Source organism: Numenius arquata, chromosome 19, assembly GCF_964106895.1.
Source record: "Numenius arquata chromosome 19, bNumArq3.hap1.1, whole genome shotgun sequence".
NCBI classification, from domain to species: domain Eukaryota; kingdom Metazoa; phylum Chordata; class Aves; order Charadriiformes; family Scolopacidae; genus Numenius; species Numenius arquata.
In genome coordinates this window covers 7,659,255-7,680,509 of record NC_133594.1, presented here as the reverse complement: position 1 = coordinate 7,680,509, position 21,255 = coordinate 7,659,255, and the positions used below count along the sequence as shown (strand labels likewise).

Sequence of the window (21,255 nt, the reverse complement as noted above, 5' to 3'; positions counted from 1 at the left end):
TGAATAGAAGTCATTATCTGTAAACATTTGAAAAGAGAGATGATTTTCATAACTTTAAATCCTACAAAGGATTCTAGTAATCTGCTATGTGCATGCCAAGGTAAAGCTCAGCCTTTCATCTGGTCTGATCCCACCCAGTCAGTGTAAAATGTTCCTTTGGTGAATGTCTAAAGCATACAGTATCTTTTGTGAGAGGCAGACAAAAAAGCAAATAGGAAGCCCGGCCTTGAAAGCAGCAGCAGGAGAAGGTGTATTAAAAAGAAAAAGGTATTTACAGCCTTAGGGCTGTGCTCAGCTGGTAAAAGTTTATTTTCAATAATAAACTTTTCAAGTTTTCAAAGGGAGCCATATTTTTTATTGAGTTCTGAATTAGTCATTGAATGGGATCTTTGTCCAGATCTGCTTTAGTCCCCTATTGCAGTGGCCTCTTCCAATGGCTGGGGACAGGGGACTCGCAGCTCTGCTCCTTCTCAGCAGTTTGTCAAATTTTTCTGCTGATGAGCTTTTGAACTTGAATATAAAATTAACAGGACCATTATAATGAAGCAAAATGCCAAGGAGGAGTCAGTGTGAGATGGGCACAACATTCTGTATGCAGCAGTGTAATGTGGCTGGGGTCAAGAGGGGTGTATATTGTTTTCTGGTTCTGTTGTCTCGATTCAGATCAGGGCTTTTGTAGAACCTGGATTAAATAGGTTGGTAAGTCCCACCCCATCCTCTGGTGAAAAGTTCTTCATAGCACAGAACCACACTGAGGGTCTGACTTTTTCAGATGCTGAGCAACTATATCATGTTCACTCTGAATGGGAATTACAGATTTTGATCTTAAAGTCAAGCATTACTATTTCCTCTTTAGCAGCCTCAACAGCGAGGCTGGTTGTCAAGCAGGTTATGCCGTACCGAGCTGCCTTCTGTGCCCTGGCACTGTTCTCTGCAGGGCAATGCTAACGGAAGGGACAGGGCATTGTCAGCATCATAAGGTGGCATGTATTAAGTCTCGTTACTCATTCTGCTTTTAAGGATGCTGGACAGGCGTGGGAGACAGGAGGACTCACACTGCAGGGCTGTGTGGGGAGACAAGGGCAGAAGAAGTGGAAGTTGGACTAAAACAGCAGGAGAGAAACCCCTTCTGTGGGCACTGAGTCGCGTGGCGCTGTTATTAGGGAGGAATGCATAATACTGGCAGACAAGCTCTTTTTCTGTCCTCGACAGGAACAGTAGCAATTTTTTATTTACCTTTTGCAGAATGTCATTGTGGTTGTATTTGCTGGTTGGGTTGGGAAGCTGGATCCAGAGGACGCTCAGCGGTAACTGCTGGATTGTGAGGGAGCTATGGCAGACCCTGAGACAGGCCGTAATTCGGTCACTGGTGTCCACACTGTTTTGTCCGTTGAGCCCTGTGACACAGCACTACAGATACCGTGTGTCAAAGAGCTTTTGCCTTGACAAGCTTGAAGATTAAACACGATGTGAGGAGAAGAACCAGAGAAGAGAGGTCCTGTGTGTGTGCTGATGTTTTCTGATGCTACAGTTTTGAGTGGTACTGTCGCTTCCATGTTTGTGTATGCCCTTTGTTTGGGTAAGGATTAATTTACTCTGAAGGTCACAAGTGATGTTCTCAGGATGTTAATGCACTTAATTGTTATGTTCTCCATAGGGTATTTTTCTTTAATCTCCCCTATGAATCCATCATGGAGCGGCTGTCTCAACGGAGGATTGATCCTGTCACCGGGGAAAGGTTAGCACTCATGTCTGATGTTTAACATTTTTAAGACTGCCAGTAAGATGAAAGCACCAGGTAGACTTCATAGAAACCTAAGGAAACTCAGGAATATTGTACTCTTGCTTAGGGATTCCTTAAAAGAAAAGTTAAAACTTTCATAGCTACTCGAGTACCAACCCACCTCCCTGCTGCAGCAGAAGAGCTCCTCTTCACAGAATAGGGCATTTTAAAATCGTGGAGCCTGAAATCTGTGGTAGCAAGTAGCTCAGGTCTGACATTTTAATGGTAACTAAATTGGTTGGTAAAATAATGCTGAGAGAAGATGTCTGAAACCTCGCCTAAATGCAGATGGTTTTCAGATATTCCCATGGGAATTTTGAAGGCTTCCCAGCTGGGGAAAATGGAAAACTCGCTGCATTTTACTTCCCCCAGCGCCTGTGATGGTTCTGTCTGCTGTGAGATATTAATATATTTCCTGCTTAGTAGAGCAAACTCGTTTGAGTCACTGTAAGATTGGGTTCTCCATCGTGGCAGTTCATCTCACCGGCAGTCGCATCCCCTGGTGTCACCAGTGACCTTCAGGATGACTGTCTGCTCCACCCTTGTTTTTCTGGGAACAGCAATGAAGTATCTCCCTAAATACCTGCTGGAATTGGTGTGGATTTGCAACTTCACTTGTGCTCTGTTTTTATGATTCCCCACACTTAAATTGTAAACCGCTGTTTTACTTTTCTAATGGTTAAATGCATCCTATTGAATCAAAGACAAATGCCCAACCCTCAGAGATTAAGGCCATAAATACTGGATTTGTCCCAAAGTGATACACGATTATTCAGACGTCTCACTCGAGGTGCAACATTAACTTGTGACAGCGACAGTGATTTGCTGTAACTGGTCTCTTTGTTTCTGTAATAAGTGTTGTGGTTGTTCAGAAGAAATGAACAGTACGAAGCAAATCATTCACACATCTTTGCATTTCTTATCGTTAGGATTAGCCTTTTCGGTATCTGCTCCAGTTAACACGCTTCCTTCTTCCAAACGCTGGGTTTTATTCCTTCCAAATTCATTGTGAATTGAATTGTTTCAGATGCTGTATCTAATCCTCGGCATTATGATAAACCTGCCCCACTGGCTGCAGTGCAGTGAAGAGGGTGGCCTTCAGCTGTGCTCTGAATAATCCTAATGTGGAATGAACTCTGGGTCCCCATCCCTGTTCCAGCTGGAGCCACAGACACAGAGACCCCCCTTCTCTCCTAAGTTTTGCTTCTATCCCAACAGTTTCAGAAAATTTGGCTGTACAGAAAGAGGAACAAACGGGTTTTGTGTTAGGGCACAGGAGACATTTACTCAGAAGTAGAATTACCCTGGCAGGACATTTAAATACGTGTCTGCAGAAGAGCTTTTAGCGATTGTTGGGAGCCTTGGGCAGTGCAGAAACATTGTCAGAATTTTTTGGCCTCAGCTCTCCGGGCAGGCGGAGCTGGGCTGCGGCACCGCTACAGGGAAGCCAAATTCTGGCATCTTGGAAATGAGAAAATTAGAAATAACCAAAACCTATCTCAGAGTGAATTAACCTCTTTTTATCTTCAGCTACTATAAAAATAAGTTAACAATTATATTCTACCTGGTATCTTTCCCAAAAATAGAATTTTTGTGTCTTCTTCTAGCGATCTTTAGCGATAACAGTATTAACCCTACTTCTATGGCTTATCAAGAGGAAGAGTCTTTCAGGCTCAAGCTTGTGGTGCTTTGGAGACTGTGTGGAGGAGGGGCTGTGCCTCCGCTGCCCTTCTGCCCTTTGCTGGAAGCTCAGCCACATGCCCACTAATAGGAAATACTTTCAAAATTTAATGTTGGTGATCCCAGCCGTGTTGCCGCGCTTTTGAATCTGAGCAGGAAAGTCCTCAATGTCTGAGAACCTTCAACACGTTTGAAGTTAAGGTCCTTCAGCGGTGCCCGGTCACGGGGCTGCGTTTGGGCTCTGGTTCAATGCAAAGGAAACACTTAAAGTTTGGCAGGTTTTTCCTGACTAACGTCCAGCATCAGCATAACAGTAAACCACAGCGAAGACTTTTAACAGATGCTGAGGTTTAAGGTTAGGCTTTTTTGGATGCTTTTTTTAAAGATAGAAATCAAAGATTACAAGTAAAACATGTTACCTTGGGATTGGATCTGGAACGGATCTGGAAATGCTTCTGAACCTGGAGCATTTGGCACGTAATAGGGATTTCTCCACAACCTTGTGTGAAGTATATAAACACTGACAGCGCTCTCTCTGTGTCACCTCAAGAGAAACTCTTGTCTTTTGAGTATCCGGGATTCTTGAGAGCAGGAATGACAGATTACTTGCCCTGAAATTTCCACTTATTGTCTTAAAAACCCCAACGTAGAGTAGAAAGAGGCACTTCCAAGGAACTGTGATAGGCAGAACCAGGAAGTATCTTAGGAAATAGCTACTGTGTCCTCAACTTGAGCTGAAGTGGTGGCATTTGTGTCTCATCTCCAGATACCACGCTACATTCCGACCAGCACCCACACCGAAGATCCAAGCCCGGCTCAGGCAGCACCCTAGAGACACAGAAGAAAATATCGAGAAGCACGTGGAAACCTATTACAGGAACGTCAAGGAGCTGGAGGATTTTTATGAAGACGCCTTTTACGTCAATGCCGACCAAGACCCTCATGTTATCTTTGAGTTCATAGAAAGCTGTATCATTAAGCCCCTTCCATGCAAAAAATTAAAAAGCTTATAATTAAGAAGGATTATTTCCAGGACGGTTGATTTTGAGCTTTTCCCTATAATGTTTGCAGTCCAGTCACAAGTGGCAGTTGTCACCAGTGAACGGGCAGTCAGCAAAGCTCTGTTAAATTCAAAGCTCACCAAGGCTGAGTGAAGCACAAAGTGTAAGAAAACTGTGGTTTATGGGAAATTTTTTTGGCTTTTTTTTTGTGATCCAAGGTATGAAGCACTGTGCCTGGGGAAGTTCCTGTGTTCAAGTCAAATATCTGTTTTCTGATTCTGTGATTCAGTGAATAGTAGTTTTGCCTTAACCATGTAATATCTATGAAGCCAGTTTGAATATTAAAGCTCTTAGAAGTGTTTGTTCCTTCGTTCCCTCAGTGCTCTCCACCAAAACTCCACGGGCACTACCTGTCTACCCCGCTGTCCTGCTCTGCTGCAAGCAAACACAGAAGCAAATAGAAAAAGGAAGTTTGCAGCTTTCTCTGCAGCACACTTATCCCCCAGACAACTGCAGTGGTTTGAGGCCAGGGCGCAGAGGTTTGCACTCCCTTGTTAACTCAGATTGTTTAAAAAGTTCTGACAAAACAGTCATCCTGTTCTCAGTCCAACCCCGCAGCTGGGCTGGAAGACTGAGATCAGCTGGAAAAAATACCCAGAGCCATAGAAACTGGTTGCAGGTTCATCCCTTTCAGGCCCCAATTAAGGACATAACGAGCTGCAGGAGCAGATAAGTTACTAAACCCTGTTTTCCTTAGGGAGGGAGGTTCCCAGCCTGTGGTTGCCCTCACTGGGCTGTGGCTGGGCAGGGCAGGTTGGTGCTCTGTTTTGGTGGTGGTGGTGGTGGTGGTGGTGGTGGTTTTTTTTGTTTGTTTTTGGTTTTTTTTTTTTTTTTTTGCTCTGGCTGCAGTAAATGCTCAGGTAAGCGTTTCTTAACTGGAAAATCCTTGATGAAAAGCACGGCAGTGTTAGCACTTCTAGCTCTGACTATGGATGTGCGTATCCTTAATGCTTCTGAGAAAGGGGCGTGATTTGTTGTGATTGAAAGGAGCACTGAGTTTGATGCCTCTATTATGTCTCCCTCTGTTTCTCCCTTGTGTATGAGTGAATTCCCCTTGGCTTCAGCTTTCTCCTGGAAGCCTCTGTGTCTGGGAAGATGCAGGAGGCACGTGCCTTCTCCTTTCAGAGAGGAGAGGCCTCCAGGAACCTTTAGATGACTTGTCTGATCCTGTTGCTGTAAATAAGTTTGGGTCTTTGTTGCTGTCTTTGGTCGTGTGTGTCTAGGTCTGGATGGAGGGCTGTAGGGATACTTGCCAAATTCCCTTCTCATACCTGCAGAGTAAATTCAGGTGGGAAGACCCTGGTTATCCAGATGGCTATGAGGGTATCGTATTATTTTGGGAGAGTTTAAGGTCAGAATTTTCAATATCTTTAGGGGGTTCGGTGAATGGGAATTGGGCTTTCCAGCCTTGAGGGCAGCTTTAAAAATCTCAGAACAAATATCTTTGAAATCTAAGAAAGCCAAATCCTCTGGCACCAGCAGTGCCAGCCGAGTCCTCTGTGCCTCTTGTGCGGAGAAATTCCGGCTCGTGGCGCTGGGCTGAGGCAGCGGTGGCTCCCATGGCACAGGGCCCAGCCCCGAACCCCCTGTGAAGCCGGGCAAGGGCATTTATAACAGTCCGACCTGTTACAAATGTGCTGTTTGGTAACCTACTTGGGCAGCTGTTTTTTATGCTATGGCTATAAAGATCTGGTGTAGCATTCATGCATAATTGGGAGCCCTTCTATTAATAATACATGGGAAGCTCATCTTGCTAATATCACCTTCATCTGAGTGTTCCTACTAAATATTTTGATAGATGAAATGGATAGAGAGTGTATTTAAATACTGTTTGTACTGCAGCGAGGGTACAAAAGGGACAGTGCATCTTTAATTAGACAGGTACATCTGCTTAATTAATTTAGCTGTAAAGCCCTTTTTCCTCTTCATTCTTTCATCTATATGCGGACGCTATATTAGTTCCGCTCTGCTGGTTCCATAGAAACTGAGAAAAAGAGCTCGTCTCATTGAGATGCGCTTGGCATGTCTGGGTACGGAGTCTCAGGTCAATGGTCAACCCCCAAGGGTTTGCAGCAGGCCTGAAGTGCAGAACGTAAGGGTTAGCAGAACATGCTAATACTCGTGTAGAACTCTCCCTCAGAAACAACTAAAACAATTGACATTCATTTAATTACTGTAAACGAAACAGCCCCTGCATCACTTTGCATAGTAAAGCCTGTTAATACCAAAAAGGTTCAGTGGGTGGAAGGAGGAATTAGGCTTTTATAATTGGAACGCAACACTTGAAAAGCAATTTGGTAACTATGCTTGATTTTATTAGCATCTTATTCTGGCAAAACAAATGTTGAGCAATGAGAAAAACAAGGTGAAGAGGAGGTGGTAAGAACGCAGCGGGGACCAGACATTACTTATTGCACAGCTTGCCCGCTCCTGAAACGGCCATCTTTTACCACTCTGCCTTCCGAGGACACTTTGCAGAGAGGGCTGCTTGGAGGTTGTGCCATCCCCTATATGTTATGCTGTTAATTACGTAGTTCAGCAACAAGATGAGTATGTCCAACTCTTCCACAAACTTCCACGTCCACCTGCTCCAAACACCGGATCCTTCGGCGCACTGTGGTGGGAGGATGCTTGAACACCCCCTGGCAGGAGACCCAATCCCCCAGCACCGTCTCTGCAGGGACACCCTGTAGCTCTTGAAAGATATCCCCTGCCGACTCCTTTTGTTCCTCATCCCTCCCCAAAAAGGCTTGGGTGATGACACCTGCACAAAAAACTTAAATGTAGCTGGTTTTGCCACCGCCCGCTCACAATGCACAGCAGAAGCTGCGGGAGTGTGATGAAGGAAGGGCCAGCGGGACGTTCGTACGGGTCCTTAAGGTTTGGTTTAGAGCAAAGAGAGACTCGGCAGGTTCCTGGGCCTCAGTTCTGCTTCCCAAGGGGCAGCTGGAGCCCAGTTGATCTGAAGTAGGAGCGAATGGTGGTCACAAACCTGTAACTGCTCGTCTGTGTCGCAGCTGCCAAAACTGAACCTGAAAGGTGACTCTTGCCTTGTGACACATCGTACAGAAAACTGCCTGTTCCCCTGGAGAGGCAGGCTCTGCTGGGTTACTCTCTCTCCTCCTTCTGCAACGAGAACTGGTTGATGCTACGGTAGAAAAGAAAAGGCGATGTCAGGACCCTTTCATCAGAGAAAGTTGCTTCTTTAGTGTTAATTGTTTTCTGGAGCTGGAGTTCAGGAGGCCAGGGAGAAGGGGGGTTAAAGCTGTGCTGGTGAGGAGAAGGAAGGGTTGTCTGGCTGAAGGGCGCTATCAGAGCCCAGGTCCTCTCCCAGGCTCTACCACCCGTGTCTCTGACACTGTCACAGTGAGATCTTCATTATTAAGCTTTTTTTTCAAGTATGAAGTTTTATGCTGAAGGACTGAATGCTTACCCTACACTGCTCGTTCTTGCCAGTCTCGGCTCCTAGCGCCCTCTGTCCCTCCCAGGAATTCAGTCCCTTAAAATACAGACATTACAAACAAGTACTTTATATATTTATTTAGAATAAAAAAGGAGCAGGATTACAATGCTACCATTGCAGCGTACAAAACATTCACCCAGGTTTGCTTCACCTTTACAAAACGTGCCATCTGCACAGCATCAATACTCACAGCAACTCTGTCAGCCCCTCCCGTGAACGGAGCCTCAAAGGAAAAATCCCCAAACTGAAGATCAGAACTCAACTCGGCTTTTCGTTCAGCCCGGTGACCGTGCGGTCGCCCAGCTACAACACTCACCCCGGGACAGAATTCAAGTAGCGTGAAGAGGTCGACTCGATTAGCGGAGCAATTAAATTAAGCTCTCCTCTCAACAGTTCCGTTTGGGTGGCTCTTGGGTTTTCCCTTTCCAGGGCTCGCCTCCTGGTTTGGTGCTCCGTAAGAACAACGCCGGGCCCTCTACCGTCTGCAGTGCACGGCTCCTCCTGTGGTGAAGGTGCTCCAAACGTCCACGTTTGGGTTGATCCAGCCGCAGCCTAGGACAGGGCAGGGAATTACTCCACTTCCTGTCCCGGATTGTAGTGTAATTAATGCTAATTAGTGCCCCGTGTACCCGCTGCATTGCAACAATGACAACCACATCCACAAGCAGCTGTGACGCTCCTGAGGGCACTGCCCAGATCGTGACAGAGGAGCAGGAGTTGCAGTTTTCCAAGTCAGGAGTGCTAAAAACTGAGTTACCGTTCAGAAATAGTGACAGAATAAGAATATTCCAACCGACACCAAGGGCCTGGGAACGTCTCCAGTGAAAAGGGTGAGTTAGAACCGAGCACGGGCAAAGATTAGCACGGACAGAAATCTCAGTGAGAAAGTAGACAAGACTCTCCTCTGTTAGAGGCGCAAAGCGAAGCTCTGCGGGTGCTGCTGTGCTCATGTACTGCCCTCTGCAAGCTGTGAAAAGCTATCCTGCATCAAGAATTCCAAGAGAAGGCTCAACTCCATCGTGTTAAGATTCCCGGACCCCAGATGAACAGAGCCAGGCTCAAGTTGTCCTTGTTTACCCCCACGGAGGGGAAGAAAGCAGCTTTCCCGCCTGGTGTTTGCCAGCGGAGCTGTAAACCAGCAGCCGTTTCCTCGGGGACATTTGTACCAGTTCTGGTTAAAGAATAAACCCCACCCACGTCGATGTGAGTCTGGAGTATAAATTGTGCGTCTACAGGCCTGATTCAGAAAGCTTCAAAAGGGAACACAAGAGAGGAGATGAGGACAGAGGTGGTATTGATAACTGCTTTGAGCATTTCACCTTTATTTACTGAGAATCCATAAACACCTTCTTCCACTTAATATAGATGTTTACCATAAATTTGACTTTTGCCATGACCACCAGCACTTTGAGGCTAAAACTGCTATTGCCCTTAACTTCCAGCTGCAAAAATATGACCCAGTGCTCTGCAATAACAAAATGTGAAGTTTATTATATTGTTAAGCATTGGACTCCTACCAACTCCACGCTTACAAGGTGACTGCCAGAAAGAATTTCAACGAGCAGCATGAATTAGGTTGTAAAATGCCAACAAGCACTTGATCGTGATCGCCTGTAGGAAGCGGGCGCGTGGTGGTGTCTCGCTGCCATCCCCTGCTCCCCAACTCACGCAGGAAGGCAGAGAGAATGAGGAGGAGCAGCCGCCATCCTGCCCCTTGAAGATCCTCTCTCGCACCTCACTGTTCTCGTGCCTCTGTCTCTTGCACATCATTTAGATGTTGTCAAAAGAGCAAAAGCTTCAGTGATTAGGGGCTCTCTTCCTCCTCCTCTCTCTGATGCCGTACCTGTAGGTGGCAACTGAGGCTCACAGCGGTTGTACCTGCGAGTTGGCCACTGCTTCACAGACCCGGCAAGTCGTAAAGGAAGGGCTCTGTATTTGAGAAACTAAACTCGTACAAAGAAGTCTCCTGTAAATGTTAGTTTAGGGCATAGCGGGACAAATGTGATTTGTTGGCCTTTACCTAGGACTATAAATGTTTGCATTCAGTTCTTTTATGTCAAGAAACCCTTAATGAGGATAGAGTAAATGGTGTTATGCTGCCCATAATCACTGACGATTCATTAGCCAGTAGAAAGCCTTGTAAGTTTTAAGAAAATCAGGCAAATATTTATTGCCTGTAGGTATGCATTAGCAACTGTAGTATTTCCTCTCTAGAAATATACAACAGGAGTAACAGGATGGGGGGAACATACAGAAGGAAGGGACGATTGGATGATGAGGTCCCCAACCCAGAGCTGAATGGGGCAAAAGGCAGCCAGGAGTTCCACTGTCACCAGTTCCAGAGCAGGAGGTGGAGTTTGGAGACCCAAGACAGAGTCCTCATGACCCCAAACTTTCACCTTAGTTCCAGCAATGGCACTAGGCAGCTGCACGGTCCAGAGCTGTTCTGCTTGTCCATCCAACCTGGATTAGCCTGGATTTCTTATTCCCAGCGGAGGAGGGATAAACTCCTGTTACGGGCACCAGTAGCAAATCTTAAATGCTACCAGGAGCTACTTATCAAGGACAACAATGACAGATTGGCTCCCGCCACAGAACACAGCATCTCTGGCTATTAATTCTCAGATGCAACAGCAAATACCACAATCCTTTAAAAAAAAAAGAAAAAAAGAAAGGAAAAGCAGTGCATGAGGTCTCTGTGCTGGGGTGTTAATTCTTCCTTTGGAGATGAGGCACCACCAACAGCCACGGTATTTACCACCAAATGGAGAAGCAGTTGAGGAGAGCCTCCAACTATTCATTTGTTTGAGACATCTCACAAGACTCAGGGCAAAAACTTAGTGAGGAAAAAAAAAAACCCTCTGATTTTGTGGGGTTTATTCTTTGAACGCTTGGTTTCTCTAAACAGGCTGGGCTTTAATACTGGAGAGCTCTAGTATGTGTTAGTTTGAGAAGGCAGCTCTGTTAATGGCAGAATAGCACAAGGACCTGGCAGCAGGTGCTCGCACCTTCCTCACCCACTCGCCTTCCCCGTGTGGGATGAAGGCAGGGGTTTGGTCAGGACAATGTGAGGGACAACGCATCCAGGGGCTGCCACAGCCTTGGGGGTTGTTACGGGACCCACCAGGAGCGGGACCAACCTCCACGTTCCCAAACTGCAAATCACGAGTCCCAGACAGATAACGGGGTTCTTGCAGGAAGTCTCGGCTGTCGGCTGGGCAGAAAAGTGCAGTAAGATCAGCGTGAGGGGTTAAATGTTACTGGTCTGAGGTGCGCAGTACCACTCAAGCTACACTAGTTAAAAATACACTTAGGGACCAGTGATGGGTTTAAAAAAAAAAAATAATTAAAATCACAATAGCTCTTTACCTGTTGTGAATGGGTCAGGGTGAGAAGTGAAAGCTTTGTGCTAAAGATCTCCACTGGCATGCAGACAAAGCCGACATCACTGGCTTTAAAATTCCATTCTCCCAGCAGCCATAAATCAGGTTAAATAAACTGGCAATGGTTTACTGAGTATCTACTGCCTTAAAAGACAAGGAAAATAACCATTAACGTTGGGTGCATTAGAGCTGCTACGTGTCTAAAGCATTAAAACTCAATCCAGGGAAATTCAAGGTAACTGCTAGAAGTAATCACCAGGAGTTAATCTAATGATCTCAGGCTGAACCTTTTGGTCAGCCAGACTTAAACAGCTTCAGCAGATGAGGATATCATTATGGTTTCTAAGCCAAGATCAAAGAAATGTTCTTTGACTTCTTTTAAAAGCACTTCTACGCATGGTTCTGGAGAGCTCTCGCCTTTTCCATGGTCAGGTGAATTTCTGAATCGAACGCTTACTCACGAACTGGTTGGCGCTGCCCAGACAGGGACTTGCAGCTTCTACTTGAAATGTTTTCTCTACCACCACGAATAAACCTTCTGTTCAGCTCATGTTGGAAACTGATGTTCTGTTCCTCCCAAAGCCCATCTCCACTGGGAGGGAGAAGATAAAAGCTGCCCCAGGTACAGAACCTGGCCCCAAACTACACACACATTGGGTGTCGAGATTACTCTTTGTTTTACTTGATGCTACCACAGTCTACATTTTCTTTCTTTGCGGACACACTGAAGTCATTTCAATTTTCAATGCACAGCAATAAAAAACTAAACATTTCTTTAATACAATTATGGTATTACTTCCGAGGGTATTTACAAACAAGGCTAACTATTTTACAGGTGAATGTGCTTCTGCCGTTCTAGTCTACTATGTTAATATTATTCTCAAAGCATGATCATGCTTAATGCACGAACCACTGAACGGGCAGGACAGCTGCCTCCTTTTAACGTTAGCTGAAAAAAATCTGCTCCTACTAAAGGTGAAGGAACGTTAAAAAGAAAAATATGCATAGTCATTGAATCAAGGAAACTTAAGCACCAATCCACACATGCATCCTTGGAGACTGACGCTGTCAGGACAACTCCTTGATTTCTCAAATAGAGGACGTCACACGCACCAGAAGTGTCATGAATCACAAAGAGGGCACCACAGCCCAGTGTCCAGACTGGTACAGACTGGCTGAAGAACGTAAATACAGAGACTTCGGATTATTTGACAACATGGATTTAAGTTAACAAGACAAACTGTACCAAATAACTATACACGTTTTGGAGGTATTATTCCTCTAACACTGCATAGGAAGTCGAAAAGGATTCTCCTGCTCCCCACGGGAACCAGATGCCAAAGAGAGAAAGACTGTTTTTTTTTTCTGATAGGGCAGTGAGAAGGCAGAATACATTTCCGGGCTCAGCCATGCTACATCATTGGCGTATTTATGAATCTCTTGATAAGAAAGTCAGGGTTCTACAAGAATAGCTTCACCAGACTCCATCACCACCTGTGGAAACTACCTATGACACGTTTGCCATGGTGGTGGTTGGGTTTTTGGGGGCTTTGTTTGGGGTTTTGTGGTGGTGTTTTTTTTTTTACTGCATTATTATGAACAGAGAAACTGTCAGCTGGGAGTGATTACTTGTGTGTCACACTTTTGTAAAACTCAATGAAGGAGACTCTCAGTTCAATTGAGGATAAGGTAAATTGGTAATGGTTTGGTAACCGAGTTAACTGGAGAACATGATTCCTGCTGGTAAAGGGTTAAGTGAAACCAAAGGCATGTACATTGACAAACGTTAGGAAGTGATTAGAACTTAGTTCAGAAAAAGAAAGTGGGGCAAGCGACTTAAGAGCATTGGAAATTATATATATATATTAGTGTTTAATCTAATTGTGATTAGTTTAATAATTATTACATTTTAAAATTATTCTTACTGATCCGTATTTGACCCAGGCAGCCAGTATTACCCTTCCGACTGCAATGCTGTTGTTAACAGTTAAGAGGCAGTTATTCTTTTAGACTTTAAGTGAAACTAATATAACGACCAATTTCTTTCCTATGGCTGTAACTGGCACACGCTTCACTCTGCAAGAAATTAGAACCACAAATTATTTTGATAGTTTAATATTCTGCAGCAAGTGCCAGTGCTTGTTAAAAAGCAACAGAGAGCACTACGAGCTGAAGCCTTCTCTACCCACCAAGACCATTCAAGAGGCAGCTCCGCTGTTCCCGTCCCAGCTTTTGGGGAATGGCACGGCTGTCGGGCAGAAAGGAGAGTTCACGCCACATGCTTCAGACTTCAGTTCCTTTTCGGTAAAAGGAGGCATGTCCAGCTGCTGACGCTTCAATGGGGTGCATTTCCAAACCGCTTTACAAACTCGCTCTTCCAGGTGTATTCCTGTTTCTGGAACTGGAGTTCCAGAGAACCAGGCTCTGGACTGAAGGAGTTTCTAGAACCTCTGATGTTCTATTTACAGGGCTGTGGACAATGTCTTCCCCCTCCAGTAAAGTCTGTGTTTCCTGTGCTCTGTATCCTTCGAGACTGAAGGGAGCTTATGCAGTAGAGAAAATACTTTCAATCTTTACATAGCTTTTCTCTAGAACACAGGAGAATCACAGAATGTGCAAGGTCCTTGCAATAACCTCTTGATCCATTCAGGATCTGCAAATAAGAAAAGAAGTTGTTTAAAGCTGTGGGTAGAGATGACCACAGGAATGACATCTGAGATAGAAACTGTTTCAGGATTACTATTTAGTTTGTCTATATATTCACCATCTGAGATTAACTGAGTTCAGAGGAATCCAAGTCCATTTTTGTCTTGAAATTTCAAGCAATGCCAGTTTAAGTCCCACTTCAGGAGGGGACAAAATTAAGGTGAAACACCCCATGCTATACCACTAGATACTCATCTAAATAGCTAGATAGGAAAAAAAGTTAAAGGATCACCATGCCATAAATGCAGTCTTCTCACTTCCTCAACTGAAATTAGATCCTTCACATAATGCACTCCTTGGTTCCTGTTTTTTTGTCCCTCTCCAATATAAGGAAATTAAGTTTACAGCCTCTCTCCAGAGAGGTTTGAGTTCTGTAGTTGATCCTTGGTGCTGACTGGAAATACCCACGTATTATGGGGAGAGGAAAAGTATCACCTACACTTTAAGACAAACTGTTAGAGTACACCATGACTTTTTTAAGTGTATCAGTTGGGAAGAAAACTATTTTCTTGCACAGCTTGTCCTTCCTCAAACTCTGAAAATGCAAAGCCAAAAGGCTGACTGGCCCCACAGCCTGCCGTTATTGTCTCTGAATGATGTACTTACTCGTGGCAGGTTTGGGACCAAAGCCAGCAAGGTGATAACAGTTTCTTAACCCGTGCTGGATCAATAGAGCTTGCACTGAAATAGGATGTCAACGACCCTCAGCTCTTGCAGAACTGGATGCCGATATAGTCATCTTGAATATAAACTAACGGTTGTAGCGCTCCAGCACAGATTATGTGTTTACCCAGCTCTCATTAAAATGTAGCACTTATAAATTAATTTCTGCAGCACTATTTTGTAATTAACATATTCCACTAATGCATGGACAACAACAGGACACTGAAATGCAGAGTACTAGTTCTTCACGTGATAACTGCTTAAAAGAGAAAAGTCAGTGAAATGAATTCAAGTCTTTTTGCAGATCAAACTTAAGAATACATAATCCTGCCCCTTTTGGCCAGAGGAAGAGTTTACCTTCTGGGGTTGGATGCCGTGCGATGCTGTCATGAAGCAAACACCTCCTGTACACCAAACTCTGGCAGGACTGGTAGGTTAGAAAGCACCTGTGAAAGGACAAGCAGTTTTATCAGGAGGCTTGACGTTTTGTTGTTTTGTGACCTGTGCCTACGCCCTGACTGGAGGCTGGGTTCTGTTCCCAATAGACCTTTTGCTTCCTGAGAGTTAAGGCAGTACTGAGCCACATTAAACATGGAAATTAATAAATTATTAATTCAGGTAAATGAAACTTCACAAGTGTGCCAAATTACATATGGTCACAAAATGCAAAAGGACAAAAATCAACATACCATTGAAAAAAGTTGGTCAAAAAATTTTAGCATGCAGTAGAAGAGGTGAAGAACTTGAGGGTTACTGCACGGGGGAAGAGTTATGCTGTCTTTAAGGCAATGACTATTTATCCAAACTACCACACAATATCTGCCAGGCAAAGGTTTTTTTCTTTTCTTACTGACTTGCCAAGTCTCCAGAGACAATCACCATGTACCCGATATATTCATGTTGGAAGACTTCCTTTTCTAGATGTTCCAGAACTTCTCTGAATTCTCAATGTGGCTGTTTCCAATCATTTTTTGTTAAATTGCTTTGTTTTCAAATGCTGAAGTAGCTGGAACAAACCCTCCTTCATGTGCTGTTCCAAAGGATGACTTGTGTTTGATTTTCCCTCACCTACTTTCTCCCTGCCCCCACCCTCCCCCTGCTTGAAGAAAAAAGATGATCAAAACCATTTTATTTTAAAAAACAGTGTATTGATAAGAGAACCCAATCCAATCTCCAGTGCCCTCTCTCTCTCATGGAAGAGGGCAGATAACAGCCAGCAAAAATTACAATTAACTGCATGCTTCATGACTTTTCACTCCAACTCTGGGAAGTGTGTTAGGTTAGCTACTTAAGGATGTTTAAATTATCCAGAGGAGGGCAAAAACTCTTTTAAGAACGAATTACCTGAGCCAAATATGTCCATTGGAGCAAACTGCCTGTTTGCGGTCGGTGAATGGCAGGATCTCTTTACACAAGCTGCAGTGCTCTGGAAAAGTCTGTTTGTTCATTTTCTTTAAGATATGCCCAATCAGCACCTGGGAATACAGAGCAGTCAGCATTGGTTAGAGCGAGACAGCTGCCTACGGGAAGGTGGAAACTTCTCTCAGGATATTGTGATTTCAGGATATGATACAGGACGCAAAGATTTATGCTCTTCACCGAATTCAAAAAAATAAAAGCCTAAGAAATAGAATACATTGATAAATATTAATTTAGTCTCATTTTATGGTCACCTCCTAAAGATTTCTGTCCCACAGTAAAGGGATACAGAACTTAACAGCAATAGTGTTAAGCTACTTGCAAATTTAAGAAGTACTGAAGAAACTGGTATCACACCACTTTAGAGGATGCCACTGACCGCTATAGCAACGCTCTCACCTTCTCACGCCTATCACAATGGATGTGCTGAAAAGAATTCCTCTTTAGAAATTACCTGGATGCATGTCTTCAGCAGTCATCTTAGAGTATACACAATGTTTATAGTAGAACATTTATGTGATCAAATTTGTCTTTAACATTTCAATAGATATAAAACACATGCAAGGACCTTTAAAATGTGACAGCAAACTGAATAGATAAAATAGAATTTGGAAGTCAGCTTTTAATCACTGTAAAAACAAGAATCTTGTTACAAGATAAGAAAAGCAACCTCTCAAAGCTTCAATTCATAGTAATTGGGTGCTAGAGAAACACAGCAGTTCTGCCAGAATCGTTTCCCAGTGAATTACTGATGGCCACGCTGTGTGGCCCGCTTGGCTCTAAGTCCAGCAGAGAGAACACCATGCTACATCAGGAATGGAAATGTGCTTCTTTCCCTGTCTTTCTGGATGCAATGTAAAGGTTCATTTTTAGAGTCCAAGTGATTTAAGGGCTTGGGTACTGCAAAGAACTGTTCTCTGCTCATACAAAGAGGTACAGAGACATCTGAGACATTCTTGTCATCAAGTCCTAAGAGCCAGGAGGCTGATGACAGCATGTTCCCACTAAAGCTTCCTTTGGCTGATGTCTATACTGAGGAAACTTCACTGCCCAGTGCTAAGTTCACTGATCACTTATTTCCTGACGCAGATGCTTACTCTACACATTGCAATAGTCAGGATGCTGTCCTTGTAGTTATACTTGTATTTTGGTGGGGAGTATTGCAAGCTTGGGAAGAGTTCCTGACACCGCCAAGCATTCAGTTATGCTTATTTGTTGTAGTTCAATAAATGCAAGCGTGCCTGAAGGTTCAGGCCGTGTATGTTATAAAAAAAAAAAAAAAAAGTGTCATTCAGTCAGCTTGGTTAATTGAAAGTCCTGCATGAAGTTCTGAATCACTGGATTTAACTCGTAAAACACAATCCCTTTCTGAACCTCTGTAACTGATCTTTCCGCTGGAGGCTGATGGAGCAATGACAAACCTGATGTACCACCTGAACGGTCCCAGTACTTTTAATTATAATACTTTAAGAAGTGATATTGCAACTTTTAAAATTAGAATTGCAGACATAGCTGACTGGAGGAAATACCTCCTAAGTTTAGTTTTGTAGAGGAGATAGATTAAATAAGCTTAGCCACAAAAACAAACATCCCTCTCTATCAGTACATGTTCTAAAGCCACCAATAGCAGCAGAATAACCGCAGAATAGCAGCAGGGGAGAGGGTCCCCTCCCTTGCGCTGCAGAAACCCAGACAGTTTGCTTATTCTTTATTGTATCTGATCCAAATCTCAACATCTGTATTTACATTCCCTCCTACTCCGTAATTTCAAGGAAGGACAACTTAAGCTGTATGCTCTACAGAAGCTGACTGGCAAGGATGACATGATTACAGGTCTCTTTCCCACCCCAAAGTTGTATTTCCACGACAGATACGGAGGGGGAGAAAGAAGCCACTTGTAACACGGAATCCCCAGAGCATAGAGGTGCACTTACTCGTGCTGTTCTGTCATCATAGCCATCATCGGCCATTAAGAAGTCACAGACTCCTCTGGTGGGAATACTGGTGTTTTCTGTAATCCAGGTGTGTAGATAAACTTCTCCCAACACCCGTTTCATGTGTTCTCGTGTCAAGTGCATTTCTACTGCCTCAATCTGTGCCTGTACTTCAAGAAGCTTTTCTTCCATTGGCTCGCGGCCTCCTATGTCACTTGACTGAGGAAGAGAATCATCTGCAGTGTCATCTATGTCCATACCTTTGCCTGTGTCAGATAGGCTCTGCTTGCTGGCTTGCTTAGAAGTCCCTTCCTCTTGATCATCTTCCATGCTGCCCATCCCAGGGGAATCCGATATCAAGATTTTTGCATCCTCATGTGAAGGTCTCCACATGACCTCTGAGGGAGCTTTCTGCATTGACTGGTACAAAATCCTCAGGAGAAATAGCTTAAACCGCCAGAAGTAAGTAGAGCCACAGCTCTCAATCTTTTTATCCAGGGCTTCCTGTAAGAACTGAGGAATATGCTTATCCTTCAGAATTTTCCAGCGTACAAGGTCCGTCAAGTCCACTTGCCGGAAAAGGTTCTGAACAGAAGATTCCAAGAGCTGCGCTGCTGCCTCCTCAAAAGTCTTAAGGGTTACAAACTGGACTTGGTAGTTTTTGTTAACTGGGTGCAGACCGTTAATCATTCCCTCCGTCGTAATAACTGCTAAGTAGGCACCACACGGGCTAACAGCTATTCCGTGAGTCCTGACAGAGCCAAACACTTCCGAGAGCTTAATCAGCTGGTGCTCAAACTTTAAAGCAATGTCTGTGAATATAGGAATGAGCTGCCTCACCTTTCCATCACTGGAGCACGTGTACACCGTGCCGTTCTGCTTGTCTGCAGTCATAGATACGATTGGCAAAGAATGAAGCCCCGTCACGTGGGAATTATGGACGTTCAGACCTGCTTTGGATATCAACAGGAGACACCAGAACACGTAAGCTCCTCTTGCAGCCACCACTAAGCTACAACTGCATTTCTGGTAGGGGTGGTAAAGAGGAATGCACTTGATACTATGCACTGGTAACTGGTCCATTTCTTGCCATAAGACTACGGGTTGTCTCAGCGTGAAGTAGCCTTTGACTGCTTTTAGATTGACAGGAAGGATCTTAACCGGTCCAAAAGCACTCCCTACAATGAGTCCACTCATCTTTCGGTTGTTGTGTTCGTATTCCCACCAAGACAACACACTTGGGGAATTTATTCCGGACTCTATGGTATTGCAAGAAGTGATTGATTCCTTACCCAGAAATGGCAGCTGAAATTGCCAGACTGCAATGTTACTGTTTTCAAAGAGTACTGCTAAGAGCACGCTACCGACATCCCGGCATTCGTTGTTGTGTTTAACCTGCTGAGTGGTGCAGATGCCCGACCACTCCATGCGCACTGGCGTCTGCATGCTGTGCCGCCGCTGGAATTCCGAGAAGTCTCCTAGTTCTCCCCTGGGAGTGTCAGCTTTAGAGAGTTTGTAACTGGCTTCGTACAAACGCTCCCCATAGATTTCAGTCAGGTCCACCAGCTGCACCCACTGTAGCCTGTTGAGGTTGGCGTGGATGGTCAATCGATTGTCCATGGTTAAAGCTGCAAGGAGGCACCTTCCGTTCGCGTCACAGCCCAGTGGGGACCAGCTGGAATACTTGAATCCTCGCATCGGCGGCAAGGACTTTCCTTCAGGATTGAATACTCGATCGAGCATGAAAGTCTGACTAACCGTTGGATCCACTGAACTTGCAAACTTTTCCTTACATTCTGCTACCTCCTTTTTTGGACCAACCTAAAAGATAACAAAAAGAACTTTTAAAACACTTACAAAACTTTCTTTTTAGGATGACTTTCCCGGAACTAATTCCCACTTGAAATAGAGCATCCCCTATCACAACATATACTACACTGTTCTAATGGCTAATTAACCTTGCTCTTAAAGACATAAGCCTCACTGTTGGCCTGAATTTGTACAGTTTTGACTCTCAGCTATTGAATCTCTGCTGAATCAAAGAGCCTGCTTTCATACGTTCTCAAGCGTGTACTTAATGGCATAAATGTTCAAACTGTAAAGCATTCAGTATTTCAACTCAAGTTATTCCATATTCTCAGCATTGTTCTGGAAAAAAGACTTAGATCAGCAACAAGAGAGTTATTATTTAATAAGAGATTCACCCAGCCTTGCCACCTCTCTGTGCTAAGGAGTGCAAAAAGTCAGATGCCCCCCTGAAGCACAAACCAGTCCCTGCTGCAAAAACCTTCCAGCTTAGGTAGCAAGCCAAGAAAGATTTCTACTTAAAATTGTACTGAAATAAGTGTCATCAGAGTACTGCAGCTGAAGCGATTCTTAGAAAAACCGCTAAACTTTAGAATCCCTGAAATCCACTTAGTACCGGATCACGTTGCACCCTGACATTACTGGGCTATTTATGGGCTTTGCCCCATTATGTTTTTCGAAAGCATCAAACGCAGCGTGGGGGGCAGGAGCGGCCCCGGGGGGACCCAGCGCGGCGGCCCCGGGCCCTGCGGCCCCTGCCCGCCTCACCTTGAGGAGACAGGCGGCGGAGGGGGCGGGCACGGCCGTGCGGTGGATCACCATCTCCTGCCCGCCGCTGTGGACGTCGCTGAGCTGCTCCAGGACGGCGATGCTGCGGGCCGTGCTCACCGACACCCGGTGATCCTCCGACCAGGCCAGCGGCTCCAGCCCGCTGACACCGTGCTGCAGCCGCACCGCCGGCTCCCGCCGCACCGCAGTCAGCCGGAACCCGGCGCTCGCCGCCGCCGCCGCCTCCTCCACCAGCGAGTCGAGCCCCAGCGGCGGCTCCTCCTCCCCCGCCGACAGCGAGGGGCTGCCCCCGCGCTCCGCCGCCGCCGCCATCTTACCGCCGCCTCACGGGCCGCCCGGGCCGCAGCGCGCATGCGCCGCCGCCGCCGCCGAAGCCCCCGGCCGCCCCGGCTGGGGCTGCCCCCGCCGCCGCCTGCGCCGCCCCGCGGGGCCCGGGCGGGAGGGGAGGGTCGAGACGCGCCCCCCAGAGCCCCCGCAGCGGCGGCGGTTGCGGCTGCGGGCCGCCGGGTGAGCGGCCGTTCCCGTGGGGGATCCCTCCCTCCGTGTCCGCCACCCCTCCGCCCTCGCG

The 21,255-nt window shown here is 45.4% G+C and overlaps 2 protein-coding genes across 3 annotated transcripts in view; one reads left to right on the top strand and one right to left on the bottom strand.

The window, feature by feature from the left end:
- The window catches only part of AK8 (adenylate kinase 8), a 72,369-nt gene extending 67,544 nt beyond the window's left edge, over positions 1-4,825 (top strand). For both annotated transcript variants that reach the window (XM_074161177.1, XM_074161176.1), the window contains exons 12-13: positions 1,658-1,738; positions 4,230-4,825. In XM_074161177.1, the coding sequence (XP_074017278.1) occupies positions 1,658-1,738; positions 4,230-4,476 (328 nt within the window). In that variant the 3' untranslated portion in view covers positions 4,477-4,825. The remainder of the gene's footprint in view (positions 1-1,657; positions 1,739-4,229) is intronic.
- An 8,129-nt stretch (positions 4,826-12,954) lies between these two features.
- On the bottom strand, positions 12,955-21,019 carry GTF3C4 (general transcription factor IIIC subunit 4). Its single transcript, XM_074161042.1, has 5 exons — positions 20,667-21,019; positions 18,093-19,913; positions 16,084-16,214; positions 15,097-15,185; positions 12,955-14,023 (listed from the first exon to the last, which is right to left on the bottom strand). Exons 1-5 carry the CDS (start codon positions 20,997-20,999, stop codon positions 13,959-13,961), a joined length of 2,439 nt encoding a protein of 812 aa, XP_074017143.1. The 5' UTR covers positions 21,000-21,019; the 3' UTR covers positions 12,955-13,958.
- Positions 21,020-21,255: the final 236 nt, after the last annotated feature.

Excerpts from the sequence above, each read along its gene's own strand:
- GTF3C4 (XM_074161042.1), bottom strand. The coding sequence starts at position 20,999 with ATGGCGGCGGCGGCGGAGCGCGGGGGCAGCCCCTCGCTGTCGGCGGGG. Across the intron at positions 16,215-18,092 it reads ATGATGACAGAACAGCACGA|GTGCTGATTGGGCATATCTT; the intron begins GTAAGTGCACCT and ends CTGTATTCCCAG. Across the intron at positions 14,024-15,096 it reads ACGGCATCCAACCCCAGAAG|ATCCTGAATGGATCAAGAGG; the intron begins GTAAACTCTTCC and ends TCTTATTTGCAG.